Below are 17,663 nucleotides of genomic sequence, written 5' to 3' on the forward strand. Positions count from 1 at the left end.
GATGACTTGCTCCCTGAACGGGCGACTTCTGAACTTATGTGGGTTTTGCTTTGCTATGTGTCAGCTCTCCGCAGTCTCGGTTCTAACACACATTCGACATCGCAGCAGTTAGGTGAGTAATCTGTTTCAAAAATAGCTTGGAGCCACTTTGAATTATCCACTGCTTGGCATTATAGGTACCAAAGTGGGGGGAGGAGTTTGCTTTTATTTTAAGAGCTGCGACAGGCCTTATTAACAGATTGTTCTCAGATTCCTGCAAATAATAGGGTTAAAAACTAGAGCTACGACACAGCCTGTCTCCCTAGCGCAACCAGATTTCACAAAACAAGACTGATCAGAAACCTTATCGCCTAATCTGCTTGTGCGTTTAGCACATACATGCTAAAGAGATCAATCTGTTTTATAATTGCTGCTTCTCCACAATTACATAGTCATCTTGCATTAAGTACTGAGCAACTATGATCAGCGGAAAACCATTAAAAACAACGGCTTACGTGCAAAAAAAAAAGTTTCTAGGAGCTGATGATTTTATGAAATAGTGGACTAGAGAAAGTTGTATACTTCAAAGTCTTTGACCATTAACCTAATTCCACAACTCCAAGAACAGCAGCAAATTTCAAGATAAAGGTTCAGAAACATATTGCTCCAAGATAATCAAAACTGCCAGCGAAAAAACTGATTGCAGAATCAATCACTTTCTGAAATAAATACAGAATTTGTATTTAATCCTTTCTCTAGACATTTTTCCCATGATAGGCTGGCAGAAAACAGAATGCCTATAAATTAGCCAAATCATTTCTGGAATATGTCAAGGAAAGAGAGATTTTATGGTATTATTTGTAAAGTATTAAAACACCAATGTAACAAACGCAAGAGATAGTAGACTGATAAATCAGCTTTCCTTCTACAGATTCATGAACTCTTCCCACCTATGTTTATACAGTTAACGGACTTGTGTAACTAGAAAGTCATACAATTAATTTCCACAAAAAACTAACTGCTAGTTAGTAATTCTGAGGAAGCTTCTTGAAGTAGAATGTATTTGCATATAGTTACAAATATTTTTTGTAGAATTACCTTGAAAGAAAATTCAGACAACAAAAGTGTTTAGTAGGATTAGAAATATGACAGTGTATGAGTCAACACCAAATATTCTTTTAAATGAAACCTTGCTTAATGCCATCTACTTCTGCATGCAATTCTACCGCTTCTTTCATTAGCCTATAGTCTCATAAGACTTTAAACCATATATTTGAATTCCTCAAGTTCAATAATAAAGATCTTGGACTTCTTTGGAAGAATAATACCTTACCTCCAAATATCTAACAGAGAACTCTGCTCCTACAGTATTAAAAGCAGTGCTGGATATAAAATTTCCAAGGAGATTTTAACTAACCAGGAACAGTTCAGAAGAGCAACAATAATTGAGAGAGAGACTGAATTTACAAGAGAATTCTTCTAGAAGAAAGAACTTTAATAAATAAATACCATTAATCCTCTACTAAATGTTGTTTGGGATGCTTCAAAGTGACTAATTAATAAAGGATAAAATAACAACAGTTAGTTGTTAGTCATTGCTTTATTTGCATTTGTTGTTGCTTTATTTACTCTTACGTCAGCCCTCTAAAGAGATGGTCAAACAACCCAAAGGCTGCCTCAACTCAAGTGACCAACAACAGAATTATTTCGTAAATCTCTCTACACTGTAACTGTGATTTCTAGAAGACAAAGCATTTTTCATCAGTCCATGACTGGGGAGGAAAAAGCATGCAGGGAGGAGCACAGAGTCACAGAAAAAAACCCTAGATTTTCAGGTTTTTTGCGCTATATCCAAGTTGTTCTGCTCTCAGTTCTGCACTTAAACAGTTACACACAGACATTCAAATTAGCAAGCCAAAAAGCTATTTTAAAGTTATTTCTTAACCCAGAGATAGAAAACACCATCAGTAGTTGTGTCACTTCTATTATTGCAAAAGCGAATGCAACATGCGCCATCTGTGTAACACAAGTGCAGCAAAAACAAATTCCAGCTCTTATGCAATTTTGCCAACTTGGGATTTAATGTTATTTTACATTAAAAGAGAACTTTTGACTAGCTGTGCTATGTTGGTATTGTTTATACAGCTCTGTAAGTGAGAGAACTGGATGCAAAAACCCATCTGTTGTCGCTATAGCCAAACTTTTCTCCCAAGATCTATTTGTTTTACTACCTTTCACTGTAAAACCCACATATACCAAAACAATCTTGGGAAAATTCAGTCCAGTGAAAGCTAGAGAGACAAGATTAACCAAAGCATTAGCAGGTGGAATCTACAAGCCAAGTCTGAAAAATACGGGAATTACAGGTTTTGGCCTGATCCTTGCTGCATGCTATTCCTTATCATTAACTCTGTTTTATCCTTTTGCATTGCAGTTTTCATAGTGATTCACACAATGTTGCTCAAGCCACCTGCTGAGGCACTTGCAATACTTTGAGCTATTCGGCAGACCCATAGATGCTACTCTGGCCTATGTTTCTACTACGTGGTTAAATTATAGAAAGTCCAGCCCCAAGTACCACAGAGTGATCTCCCCCCTTCCCCCCGCCCTGAACTGCTCAGCCTCCCTTACTTCATTCTATTTCCCCCATCTGTGCTTTCCTCCTTGCCTATTTCCATACCCTCTCCTTCAGCATCCACTCTGCATCCCGCTAGTTCATCAAGGCCCAGCTCATCCTTTCACTTCCAAACGGCAAGAGCAAAGCATGCAAATGCAGTGCCACAGGAACACGGGTCTGACTGTGGGCGCAGCTTCCAGTCAAAGCAAGCAAAACTTGGGGCTTCACCACAAGAGTGAGCAAAGCAAAAGTGTGTCTAAATACCTGCTGTAACAGTAGCACAGGATGATAAATGGATTCAAAATGAGCCCGCCAAGTTAAGGGTTGGAAGAAATGCAATGCTGCCAAACAAGTAACACGGGGGGGAGGTAAGAAAGTATACACACAAGAGGCTTCATAAAGTTGAGCTTGCCTGACTAATATTGAACATAAGCTTTACAGATGGGACTAACAGGACTTTAAAAATTTCATAATAAAGTTACAAAGTTCATCCATGCAATACCCATAATAATGTCAATAGCATTTGCAATAGCACAGTAATGTCACAATAGTGCTTCTCCAGTGCTGACCACCTGAGAAGACAGCGTAACAGTAACCACTTTGCACACTGCAAAGACTCTGTGCAGGATAGGTTTTCCAAGCCCAAATCACTGCTACAAGTATGTTGTCTCAGATTTCTGGTTTACAAATAGTGATAACAGTTTTTAAACTGCTGCTGGCAATTTTCAGAAGCTCTGTGGTAAAGAGGTGAGGAAACTTAGCCTCAAAATGCAACTTTTTTCATGAGCCATCTGCTAACAATCCTGTTTCAATGCTAGCACAGCCTCAGCACAGGATGGAGGCCAAATATATTGAAGGCTGTGTTAGCTTGATCTGCACCTTTGGGCCTCCAGGTGAGCAGGATCGTTGTCACGGAACAGCACCCTGCCACATTACATGACGGCTAATGAAGTTCACAGGCCTACATTTTTTCCTTTCCAAACAACTTTGCAAATTCACACACAGAGCAATGCTATGACTTCTGAGATATGAACTCCATATAACGCTGCTGCCATGACTGCAAGCACAATCTCGTATGAAGCCATTAATAGTATGATGGCTTTACAGTAGCCAGGTAGCTATCATGCATTGACAAGCACGCTTATTTATCCAGCAGTTACCATTTAGTGAAGACAAGGTTTCAGTGCAGGATAAAGTATAAAACAATTTATCAAGAGCAAACATGCTGAATAACATTAAATGACTTGTTTGCTACGAACAAACAGGCAACAATCAGCAATACTTGCTAAATGTTCAGAAGATCACAGAGGACGCAATAAAAATCATGTAGTCAAAGTTCGCTGTCTTTTGAGGGCCTTGCACCAAGAACTGCAATAGTTACAGATGCAGGTTTATAGCACTATTTCTCCAGATACTAAAAATTACATTTCTGGCTTTAATTCCTCCTTTAAAAAAGCACACACTGGTCATTACTGTCAAGATAGTTATTCCAAGTAAAAGACCTTATAAAAAACATTATAAAAAACATTGATGAAGAGACTAGCAAGAACAGAGATAAGAATGTGGAATCCTGCAGTTTGACAAAAGAGTACAGGAGATCTGAGTTAAATTTAAGATTTTTGTGGCACACACACACAGAAAAAAACTTCCCAGAGATAGTTTATGGTAAAATTCTTACAAAATGGTCATGTTATTATATGACATCACATCCTTCACAACAATGAAGGGAAGGTCTAAGAAGAAATCTGAGGAGCAGAATGTCAAAATTACTAACGTAAGAAATCCTGTACCAGAAATTGAAAATGCACAAAAGTGTCACTAGATTCCCTAGATTATTGGGGAGTAAATACACTACACAGAGACAAAAAGCTTCACCACAGAAGACGAGAAGAGATACTTAAGCTAATTCTACTCTGAGCAAGATGCAAGAAAAGAGGTATTTCCAGATACTTATGCATTAAAACACAGTGCTGGAATAATTTTAATTAAAAGGGGGCATTTTAATTAAAACCAGAGAATCCAATATTACCTAGCCAAAAGACAAAAGAGCTTGAAAACAAAGCGGCTGAATTAGTGTTAAAAACGGTATGATTTAAACAATCCTACTGGAGTTCATGGCTAATCCGGTACATTTCTCTTTTAAAAGGTATTGTAGTGATGACGACAGAACAACATATTGAATAGTATCTTAAAATAGGAAAGCTTTTGTTCATATGAAAACAACATACATATGGGAAAATACGTGTCGCAGTTTGTGAGGGCTGTGTTCCAATTTCAAGCTGACAATCCAAGTGTTTTGCTAATACATAACAATCAAACCATGCCCCTTTTCTTTTAGATGCCAAAGTCATTAATCATGCAAATGCTAAAAACATCACTTGCATATCAAATGCAATCTTATCCAGATAAAATTTCAAATCAAATAAAACTATAAAAATACCAAGCTATGAGAAAAACCTCCTTTTAGTTCAAATTTAAATAAAAGAGATTAAAAGAGGGATTTAAATGGATGCTAAATCTAAGCAGAGTTTACTCTTTAAAAATTCAGTTTAGTTACAGTTTACATTCACAAGCCAGATGTACCTAATTATGTGGTGTTCATTCAAAGAACCATATTGATTTCTGCATATTCCAAACTGGTCTTAAATTAGTTTATTATTTGCCTAAAGCTTAGACTGAACCCACATCAAGAATTTAGAAAAATACTTGTAAGAACTGGCTTTCTTTTGGGAAAATGGTAGGTAGGACTGTTCTGAACAAGTGCTAAAAATTATTTCCTGTGACCCAAACTTAAAATAAAAAAAAGATAATTTGTGGCAGCCTTAAAAGGAAAATTTTCAGCACTCACTTATCCTGGTCCATGGTGATATTTTCGGAACTAAAGTGCATTAGGAACTCTGCATCACGGTCTAAGTCAGAGTGATTCTCTAAAGACGTAGTATTATCTTGCTCTTCCTCCTCTCCATGTGCCATGCTAGCATAGGCACATCGTGTTCTGAAAAGGAGGATTCCTATTAAAGCCAACTTTTAATATACATGTAACTTTTTTTATTGGCCAGGAGAATTTTAACCTCAGTCAGCTCTCAGCTCTCGTGCACTGCTGCACAGCCACATGATCGTTTATGCTGGCATGAAGGTGAGGCTGATGAAGGGGAGGCATGACCAGGCAGGGAGGACAAGACAGCCGCTTCAGCAGTGAGTCTAAGGTGCACCAATCCTTTTGAAGAGTTAGGCTCACAAGTCAAATATTCATTTAGAAAATGAGATATAGATGCTTTTAAAACTGTTACTTTTATTTTTAAGACAGTAATTCTGTGCAATTGTTAAGAAAGAATAGCTATTAAGAGTAGTCACTAATAACACTGTACCTTCTACTGTGTGCTTTGCAAAGAGAAACCAAAGTTCTTTACAAAGAAAGAGTGGCATTCTCACTGTCATTCACAGTTCACCCATTTTTCCAGATATTAAAGAGGCTTATGCTAGTGAGCAATGCAGGTAAATTTTAGACGTTAACTCTAATGTTTGGCATATTAGCGTTACATTGAAATGGCAACACTGGATTTTGATTGATTGCATCTAAGAGTTCCAATGAAAATAAAACTGAGGAATTTTAGCTGGAGCCCAAATAAGTTTTTTTAACAAAAAGAAAGTCCAAGTCAAAGTACTTTATCTGCTTTACAGGAAATTCATCCTTTCGTTCTTAGAATGTCGTAGTAACAGAAATAACTCAATGTGCACTGGCCCCAACCTAATGCCACTCCACAGGATTATTCCAAGACCTTCACGAACTATTTCAAGTATTTAGTTGCAAGAAAGAGACATAACTAATAAAATCTGAATGACACTTCTAAGTTTATTTGTTCACTATCTTCTTCACTGAAAGCTGAATTGCAGCACAGCCTTACGACAGTTAGTTAACTGCTTAGGCAGCCTGTCTGTTGGAGCTGCACTGCTGTAATTTGTTTACAGTCTCAGCACTTCACCACGTGCTTTCATAATTCGAGACTCAGGATGTACAAGAGATGATATCTTCGGTCATTAAGGGGACTAAATGGGGCAAGGAAAAAAAAGATTATCCACACATTCTGGCACCACTGGCAAATGTATTACATGTTCATATGTGACTCTGGCATTTTTATAAGGACTCCCATCTGACAATCTATGTGTTGCACAGATGTGAACCTCAAAAATCGATCTCATCCTCTACCTTACAATAGGAAGAAGAGATATTAACAGCTCAGGAGGAGTGTTTGGGAGCAACAGGACACGAGGCTCTTCTCCCCGCCTGTGCTCAGCCAGGCGAGGAAGGCCTGCCTTGGAGGCAGGGCTGCCACCAGCTTGGGGAGCTGACGAACCATTTTCACTTGTGATTTTTGTCAGCGACTGCTTGAGGCCACCGAGCAGTTATTGTTAGCTTCAGCCATTGCCTCTAGGTGGCAACAGTGCCCCGAAAATAGCAGGTCCTCAGGCTCCGCTCCCGTTTCTGCCACTGAAACGGAACAGGACGGACGAAGCGAAGCTGCAGTGCGGGGGGGGGGAAAGGTGCCTTGCTTCGCACACGCCCGCATATTGAAATTCCATACTGCAAATCATACACAATCAGGCAGTCATGACAAGCAAGCACCTTTCATGTAGCAGTCATCACCTGAGATCAACTATCAACACATCGGACAGCAGCAGAAAACGTTTATCTTTTTTTTCCCCAAATCCCAGCTATGATAAGACTTCAATTTTGTACTACAGGGTGCCAATGTCTAGATAATAGTGTAATGGATGATACAGTGATAATAACTTGGCTCTATGACTTTAAAAGCATAGTAAAATTTTAGGTATCCTGCAAGGTATTGATGCGACTGTGATACCTGTGGTATTGCTCCTTCACCCACAGTTCCTGCCTGGACAGACATGGCTCAGCCCCACTGCTCCCTACCCTGCTGCTCCCCTTCCCAGAGGACCTCCCGCCTGTCGAGACACAAGACGCTGAAATACTGGGACCAAAAAGTCGGGAACTGCCACTCCTGTGAAGAAAGAGGTCAGAGTGGGCTGCCCATCACAAGCAGGAAATGCCCTGGCTCAAGACGGCGCACACGGCTTTAACCAAACCGGCAAAACACTCTGAAGGGTTACTGCTTTCTTTGAGCCGCTTCCAGGAGAAGACAAAGTCTCACTAATTCCACGGGAAGGCAAAATTATTTTGAAAATTACAAGCAACTCAAATGGCAAAGAAAGGAAAATTCATCAGAAGTTGGCCAATAGCAGTCCTTTCCGTGCACGCTGTAAGACAGAGATTATTTGATTATGTTGGGAGGAAAAAAAACTCCAAAAAAATCCCACAAAGCAATCCTTTTTTTCCTTGAGTATTATTCACATTTTTTGCTGAATGCCGATTAAAATCTTATTTTTCAAATTCAATTGAACTGTAGCAATACAGATGCAATATAAGACAAACGACAATAGTCAAGTTTAATCAGTGTTGGGCTACATTAGAGACATCTCCCTACCATGTCTTCAGAAGTCTGAGAAAATAAAAGCAAATATTAAATGTATATCTTCTACTTCCTGGTTACCTTAAAACATTATGTCCTAAATGAAAGTACAAATACCTTCACATTCCCTACAAAAAAAGATCAAGCAGGAATTACCACCACTCAAAACATTCCCAGGTTACATTAAATAATGCTACTCAAGAGGTAAGATTTCCCTCAACATTTTCATTAGCCAAGGTTTTTTTCTCTCTAATCAAAATTGAGTAAGTCTCCATCATTTATCAGTGGAAAGCTTATATATTCACTTAACTATAAAGTTATTTCCTTCAAATTGGATTGTTTTATCCACACAAGCTTACTTGATCTCAGCTTAGTTGATTGTAGGTAGAAAACAGCAGCAAATCTAGTAGATTCTAGAGAGGAAAAGCCGAGGTGAAATGTAGCATTATGAGGCCAGGCTACAAATATACTCGACTCTAAGCTAATACAGTGCCTTCCCAAAACAGATCATTCCAACACACACATAACAAAATGTATTTTTTACATCTGAAAAAAGTCAACAGAACCTTACGTAACAGTAAACAGTGAACATGTTTGGGAAACATAATACCAAAGCTGTCATGTTTCCCTGTTTCCTGAGAGTTTGGTTCGATTATCCACTGTGGTTTTTCACTCTGCAGTTTGTACTGTAAACGTGGACTGACCTTCAAAAGCTTGTGGTCAAGTCAAGATCATTCTTTAATGGACACTGCACAAATAATCTAATTCCTTTTCAAAACCTCTAAGGAATTTAAACACAGCACTCTCCACAGGTAGGTATCTGGAATGTAGCAGGAGGTGAAGTATTCCTTGCATCGAACAAAACAAAACAGGGTATAAAAAAAAACTTCACTGCAAAATCACAGGCATAAAAAAACCCACAAAGATATTTATCTGATCAATAGCAACAAGACTTTTGACCCTATTGACTACACAAAAAAGTCCTACTTGTCATAGAGGATTTTACCACGTCTCCAGCTTTTATTCCAACACTAATCAGAAATACATGAAATACAAACATTTAATAGTGAATGTATATTGAACAGAAAAAATCTACTGCATTAAAACATACAAGCAGTTAAGGCTAAGAAAATGTTTCTTAATATATTGTTGCTGTCTGGAGAAAAATGTTGCCAAAAAGACTTTAAAAAAGCTAGCTAATCAAAATTTGTATTTTGTGTATTATTTTGTGTGTTATTTTGTGCTTAGTTTTTAAGAAGCATTCGAACACACTCAGCATGAAGTGTAATTTTAAGAATAAGGTATAGCAAATGTCAGTATGACACTACATCACCATTGACAGTACACAAAAAATGAGGAGCTGCAGGGTATCAACTGTCCATTCAGCTTTCCACTTGCTCTGAAATATGGTCTCTGTCAGCACTGACCAAGAAATGTTACATATAAACACTATCTCCTTTATGTGTTTTAAATACAGCTTAAAAGCTCTTTGCAGAGCTACAGAGGTACATGGGCCAATGTGCACAAGAGAAAACATAAATAGCTCATAGTTAATAATGTTTGGGCTACAAAATCTGAAAACAACTAAAAGATTACTTTTGTAATGTACTGTATTTTGTAATGTATTTGAAGACCACATACCACTCATCTTATCTGATCTCCAACTAAGCACTGGTTATAGCTTTTCACCAAATGGTTCCTAAATGAAATCAAAATTGAACTGGCTTTGAGATACTCAATACTGACTGAAATTTGAAATTTTCAAAATCTTTTAGTTCCAACCCTCAGTATAAAAAATATATATATATACAACCTATTTCTACTCTGAATTTATCTATTAGCACCTCCACATAATTAGATCTTTATCATCATCAAAAAAACAACTCTATGTTCTTTTTGAACAACCACCACACAAGGACTTCATTCCAGAGGTGAAACTCCCAGGCAACAAATTCTGGGGTGAAGTAGGCAGTGCCCTTCTGCTCAGAGCAAGGTGCCTCACCGGGAGAGGCACCGAGACCTCCTGCATGCCAGTAGCTCCTGCTGAAGCTGAGGTAAGCCCTTCCTTAATCCACTGGTGGTTGTGAATGCCATCTAAACTGGCCAGTTCTCTTCAGGGGTTCAGGGATCTGACTCAGGGCTGTGTGCTGACATCCCTAGGTGCATTATCCTCTCCAAATCTCCTGTAGATACTAAAAAAATCCTCCTTACGAAATAAAGTAACAGAACTGATTTCATACAGTATCAGTACAGTAAAAACATGGTAGATGCTGACACTGCAAATACCTATCTAAAATTGGCTGTACATGGCAGTTAATTATTCACAGGTGTTTTATACTAAAACAAGACATAAATGTTATTTTGACTAAATAAGATAAATCAAACTGTATGTATCCTGAGCAAATCTGCCAACCCTCAACAAATAAATAGTATCTGTTTCTGCACCAAACCAGATACCAGCTATTGATCAAAGACTCTGATAAGCCTTCATCAAAAACAAGGCTAGTGATAACGTGAAAGATAAAGGCTGGGTAGTGACTGAAAATCAACAGCACGTGAGAAAGCACTTGCAAGACTCATGTTTAAGTGAATTTGTGATATCCAGTATTCCCCCCAAATCAAATATGTATTTCTACTTTTACATGCATTTTAGCAATTACAGAGTTGCTGGGGAACAGTTTCACTATGAAAATTAAGACAGTTATTTTTAGGGCAAATGTTTGTTTTCAATGTTGATACTCAGTGAATATATTCAACAGTCTACCTCAAGGCTGTGCTACCATTCTAGTCTGTATAAACCACAATTCGTTATAAAATCAGACAGCAATATTAGACAATGGCCTATCCGATACACAGTTCAGAAATATTCCAAAAACAACCACGCTTCATCCACAGACAGTAGTGCTCTCCAAGTCAGGCAATGTCATCTCTTACGAGACAGGATTTGAGACAGAAAGACAAAGAACTATGAATGTGACTATGGAAAATGCAATCAGAGTAACCTCCAGTGACTATTAAACAGCTTCCCTTTCTTCTTCAAATGAGTGCTTATTCATATTCACCATCATTTTCTTCCAGAAGAAACAGCAAAGTATTCATTTGTAGGCTTGAAAGGCCCCCTTATAAGAGACACCATTGCCCGATTAAGGTACCCTGTGGAACGGTATCTCTGATCAAAAGAAAATGCTAAGGAACCTTAGGCCTGATAGGAAGACAAAGTCTATCACTTGCATAGATTAACACTGACTGGTGTTCCTCATAGTTATGAGAAACCCACGCATTTATGTGGCAAAAACAGACCAGATTACAAAATGGAAAAGGTTTAGGAACCAGAGCTGTCCCAGCATACTCCTGACGACCATAAAAACTCTGGAGTGTTTTTGAAGAAGAGATACCTCAGACTGAGGGAGAAGGAAAGCATCCAATTGTGATGCTGGCAACCAATTGCCTGGGAAACAGAACAGTTGTTTTTTTTAAAAAAAAACCAAAATGAAACATTAGCCTTAAGAATTTCTTAATCCAAAATGTTCTATCTTCAGCCTTGTTTCTTGACCTCCCTCTTGTGGTCCAGAACCTTAACCAAATCTTGTAAGATAACTGCCCAAAGGTCAATGATTCTCTTACACAGGAAAAAGATCTCATTAAAATTTATGTGATACCTTATAGTTGTTAACTGTCAACACCGAAGCATGACAGTTGTTGATTCAATGAAAAAAATGCAGGACGTTGCTCTCTATAGCTTGCAGCTCCTGCACAGAAATGCAGGACGTCGCTCTCTATAGCTTGCAGCTCCTGCACAGAGGTATATGGAAATGCTGTACCTTAACCATCCTGGTGTGCTCCCAAGCTCAGGAGAGCGCTACATGCTATCTGAATCTGGATGGATATTTCCCTAAAAACGTTGTATTGCCTTGCACTGCTCAGAGGGATTTAAAATCCTTGGCAGGACTGTGATCACAGGTATCGTAAGGGATTGTAGACAACTTTGCAGCAATTTATGTGGAGTCTGGCATGAGATGTTATGTCAGTTGATGCCATCACATGCTCCACTATAGCTAGACAGGATGTTGTAACCATTAAAAGTGATGTTCAAGATCATACAGTTCCAAGTGAAATGGAAAATGTACAATCTGTGTCCAAACACAGAAGAGAAGAGGAAAAAACAGAGAAGCTCACAACTTCTGGCATACATTCAAAGATGTTGTGGTGAGATAGAATTGGAGGCAAGGACAGGAAGACGGTCTACATCAGCAATAGCACCACTTCCTTTTCTGAATATCTGGATGGGTATGACTGGTTGTAATGTTAAATCACAGAGGCAAAGTTTGTGGTTCTAGAGAAGAATAAATTCCATCTTAGCTTCTTTCAGTGACTCTGCAGAAAACTTCCAAATATCTTACAGTCCTTGGCTTCTTAAAGGAACAAGAGTGGAAAAATCTCTAATTCTCAAGTTGAAGATTTTAAACTACAGTCTGCTTGTTATCAGGAAATAAAGAGCTCTACCGTCGAGAAATTCCTCTAAAGACAACAGAAGCAGTGTAAGTCCTTACTGCTGTGACTCCAGCACCTCTTGCATCCAAACTAAGCATTTAGTCTCCTGAATATAAGCTGTTAGTGCTGAAAGAAAAGAATATCAATTTACTGTGCTAGTCTGAAGAGTAGCATAGAAATACAAGTTTTATCACAAGCACCAAGTTAAGCTATTATTCTTCATAGTCAAATAGCAACGAGGGAAATCAGTTTAAGACAGATAAAGAGGAAGTCACTGAATTAAGAAGGAAAAGGACGTGAAACTTGTGCTTCTGAAGTATTTGATACGAATATGGTGACATTCATGGCTTCTGACATCCTGCAGCAGCCTGCTCCAATCAGTGTAGCAACTGCACACAAGCAGAAACCCTCAGAGCCTCCATCAGATTCTGCAGACTTGTCACCATACACTTAAGCAACTTGGGAAAGGCCCTTAGATCTTTCATGGTAGCAGCAGACATTGAAAGAGTATGCTTAACTGAGCCTTAACTGAGGCAGCAGGGAGGATGCTATTTGAGATACCACTGTACTGTAGGGGATGGAGATCAACAGCATGGTTACATCCTTTCTTGTCCCTGTGCAAGAAAAAGCATCTTGAGATGGCACAAATACAAATAAACTAATGTATACTGTAGAACAGCCTGACATCAAGCAACAAACTGATGTTGACAGACTGAGGCTGATGTACATGAATAGGGATCATCTAGAACTGACAGCGCTGAGTGTTGCGTGCACTGTTCGAAAATGTCACCAAGGAGACCTGAATGTTTCCTGGGATTATACTTTTTTGTGCTGATGCTTGAATAGCCAAGGTCTGCATTTCTGAGAGCAATCCTCGTTGATGGAGGATGAAATTCTAATCTCACTTGTAGTACGACATTGTGCCAGGGCTGGCTCCACTATTATTACAATAATCATCAAAATGCCAAATACTGAGGTTACTCAGGATGTCAGGGACCTTTGGCTGCACATAGTTTTTCTTTATATTTTCTCAAGTAGTTCTCCTCTTCCACCATTATCTGCAGGACTGCCAGGATTTGCACAGAGATACTTTGCTATAGTCTGTGAGATGAGATGGCCCAGAGTACTCAGCTTTCTGACTAAATCTGATCTGCCCTTGAAAAAGCTGGAGACTCTTCCCATAATGCAGACTTTTTTTTCCTCCTCATGATAGTGAAAGATCCAAAGTTGGCATCTGTCTGACACTGAGGAGAAACTGCCAAGAGGAAGGCTTTCCTTGGCACCCCTTCTTACTCTACATTTAAACCTCAGAACACATTAGGCTCTTCATTAGCAGACACATCAGCTCACAGGACCAGAAACCTCACAGTTACAAACTGGAGGGGTTAGCTAGGTGACTGAAAAATTATGAGAACTAGGGAAACACAGGATTTGCAGCTTTTGCCACTGGGAGCTTAAGAGGTTTTTAAAGGTCACCTTTGAGAAGAATTACATTTCATCCCAAATGCTGCAAGTTTTCATCCCTTTAAATAATCACTTAAGAACATAAGAACAGCTGTACCAGATCAGAACAAAGGTCTGTTTGGCCCAGCACTCTATCTTCAACCATGGCCAAAAGCAGGAAGAGCACAAGACATATGGCAATACTGCCACCAAGCACTCCCCCAACAATCTGCAGCTCAGAAACCATGTGAGGCAGAGATGGTTTATACATAACCATGCAAAACACAACAGAATCTGAGCAAGCATTAGAATTAATGAGAAATAATATAGTACATAAAAAAGAAAAACAGGAACAACCAGAAAAACATTTAAGACTTCATAAATCTGTAAATTAGAAAATACATTTCATAACTCATAAGGTTAAAGCTTTCAGCTTGTATAACTAACGTCTAGATAACAGAAGACAATAAGAATTGCGACAATGTTTACATAAAGGATTTATATGCAAACTACTCATCTATTTAAACATCAGTGCAACTATTTTCATATTTTAAAATTTTAAAATGTTTGCTGGATCCACACCCAATATCAACCCATCTGCATTTCCTAAATATCACTCCTTATGAACAGAATTATGTATTATGGTACTAGTTTCAAAGTTATTCTTAAACTTCATGGAGAGACACTTCATGACGTGTTTTAGTTTATTATAATCAAAGCTCCTAAAATATAGAAATTACCTATTTAAACTGTAAATCTGAAATTAGAACAAAAGTTATATTGATTAATACATTAATTTGTAAGGCATTCAAAAGATCTACTTTTATGCATTTATGTCAGAAAAAAGGAACCAACAAAAGTACTATGGTCTTCTCTGTTTTTTCGTTTTAAGAAGAAAACCAGTCCACACACTTTGATGATGTTACTTATTAACTCACTTTGTCCCAGGACTGTGCTGCAACTGTTGTGCCTGCCTGTCTCTCCTAAATGCAGATGAAGTACCCTGGATCTCCACAATCCCAGCACATTTATCTTGCAAATGCTTTTGAAAAGCTCCAACAACCTCTCTTGACAGATAACAAGTGAACCTGGACCTATTCTGCTCAAACGTACTGTTTCGAAGCAGGACTGCAAAATAATACCAGATCTCAAGGACTCTGTGGTACTTCACTGAGTTTCTACAATTCTTCTGGGATCCCCAAAAGAGCTTTCGGAATCCCTGGAACAGGTATGTAGATGGTCATTCATCCTACTCTGTCCTGTAGAGATTCTCCAACAAAATCTTCAGTTGCTAAGATGACAAGCAAAACAATTTCATTGAATAACTGATGCATCCAGGAAGCTTCCTTGTCAGAAGTTTCCTGGTAGACAGCATGGGAACCAACAGATTTCATCTCATTCTGAATCACTGTGCTTCAGCTAGCTGCACTTGTGACTAAAGACTCCAAAATGTATACCCTCATAGACTGACCCGTGCTGGTTTACTGTTCCTTTACTGGAGGTTACTGTGCCTCTAGTATAGGCAGCAGGACAAACGGTTGTGTCACAGCTGTCCCTCTTCACAGATATTAGTGTCAGCCACTAATAAAGCTGGGTTTGCACAAAGATCCTGGGGTGTCACATGGAGTGGACAAGGTACTGGCACATTTACAGTCCACCACCCTGATATGTTTTATCACAAGGTCCTAAAACTTCTGCAGAATGGGGGTAAAGACTCCTTGAGAGCCAAAGGTAACACAAGCTGTCACAGCTAAACCTGCCAGAATCCTGTCAGAGCCTTAATTTTTAGAGCACTAAAACTTGTTAAACAGTTTACAACTTTTCAACTTCAGTATATAAGCCATATGGACAAAACATTCTGTTCATAAGGAGCAAATGTTAATCACAAAAGACTCTAAACAGCTTGTGAAAAATCTGGCTGTACTATTTCAAGACAGATCTCATAGGGCTTGTTAATTCAAGCTTTTAGATCAAACCTGGCTCACGTGTTATCAAAGTGGAGGATGGCACATGCTTGTTTGCCTACATCTGAACCTATCTATGTAAATATGTCCCAAACCTTCACAATAACAGACAAGGTAAGAGCTATTCTACAGAGGGGTTTGTATGTACCTGATGCCTGTTTCTGAAGACCCAACCGGATTTCAGGTCTGATTCACAAAGCTCTTCATTGTTTCACTTGCATTTCTGCATTTTCTTTGAATTATGAGGCAGCCTGAAAGAAAGTTCTCATAATCCAGAAAAAGATTTAGGATACCGCAGTATTATTGTCTTTTTCTTTTTTAAGAAATACTCTTTAAGTCATTTTCTCCCTGAAAGAAGACATTATTCTTCTGCTTTTATGCCACATTCACTGTAGTACTGGGCATCTTACACCAAATGACCTGTATTTCATCCTCATTTCATAAAGCCACAATGTGCAATGAAATCTCATTTGAACAGGTTACAGATCTCGTTTTTTAAGATGTAAACATATAATATATACATTCAACTACAACAAAGTTACCTTAATCTGGTGAAAGCCCACAACCAAACAGCTTTTCAAACTAAAGTTGTTTTTGTTATACTCCTGCTTTTAAAAGATGTTGTGATTAACTGAAAATAATTACTTCTGGTTTTGATTTTAATAGGCTTTTATTTGCTGCTGTATACAAAGCAGTACAGCATATTATATAATGGAAGATGAGCAGTTCAAGCTCTTAGCAGAATGTGATGTCAGAGAGCTTATCCACACAAACAGCAATAAATTTAATAGACTGGGAATGTACTAAATGTTCTGAAGAAGAATTTAAAACAGAGAAAGAAGTTAAGCTTCTTCGTAACTTAGAAAAAAAAATGCTAACTTTGATTTACACTTCCAAAATTTCTTCTCAAGAACCATAAACTAATGCGCAAAAAGACTGGGAAGTCTAATTGGCAGAAAGACAATTCAGATGCTTTATTCATCACAGCTTCCATTGTTTTAATTTAATGAGTCTTTAGAAGGGAGGTTTGAATTCATAGGGAATGAAAAGATAATTGACCATAAACTCTAGAGGGGTCTGCTTTGCAAATTAAATTTTAATTCCGACTTTGGGAATTAAAACTAAAATGCTTGTCTTATACAGACAGGTGCTGTCTTTACCAGGACTTTGTAGAATATTTGGATTTTTCAGGAGAAACTTAGTGACTCAGTAAACCTATCAAGATTTACCATACTTGCTGTCTTACAGGTGAGTGAACAAAGGGAAAGACCTTAAAAGTACTTATTTTATTACTTTCACTAATATGCATTTCAGCTGCTATGAATCTGTGCTATGGATCAACTTCTAGGGGCTTTGCTTTGTAAACCAAATTTAACTCAAATGAGATCACAAATGCTTTTCAGCGCCTGCTGCCTCTGTAGAACACTTGTTTTCATTATTATATTTGCTAACTGAGTTTGAGGCAGAGGAGATCAGGACTGTTAAAAGCCTTTAAGTTTATGTAAAGACGATAGAAACTCTTCAGTACAATACTGTATGCTACCAAATAATCATTCTTACGAATTAGGAAGAACAAACCCAAAGCAAAAGCCCTCAAAGATACAGAATGTTTTGTTACCCTAAATAATTCCTGTTATGGCATATTTTTTTTTGTTCTACTTGAGCAGTGATACATGAGGGAAT

The 17,663-nt window shown here is 38.2% G+C and overlaps 1 protein-coding gene across 11 annotated transcripts in view; it reads right to left on the reverse strand.

Moving 5' to 3' along the window:
- The window catches only part of LOC135323454 (tumor necrosis factor alpha-induced protein 8), a 65,244-nt gene that overhangs the window by 27,440 nt on the left and 20,141 nt on the right, over positions 1-17,663 (reverse strand). For 4 of the 11 annotated variants that reach the window (XM_064500186.1, XM_064500194.1, XM_064500191.1 and 1 more), the window contains one exon: positions 8,442-8,495. The exons of the other annotated variants lie outside the window; for them this stretch is intronic. In XM_064500186.1, the coding sequence (XP_064356256.1) occupies position 8,442 (1 nt within the window). In that variant the 5' untranslated portion in view covers positions 8,443-8,495. The remainder of the gene's footprint in view (positions 1-8,441; positions 8,496-17,663) is intronic. 11 annotated transcript variants of the gene reach the window in all.

Source organism: Dromaius novaehollandiae, chromosome W (genome assembly GCF_036370855.1).
Source record: "Dromaius novaehollandiae isolate bDroNov1 chromosome W, bDroNov1.hap1, whole genome shotgun sequence".
NCBI classification, from domain to species: Eukaryota; Metazoa; Chordata; class Aves; order Casuariiformes; family Dromaiidae; genus Dromaius; species Dromaius novaehollandiae.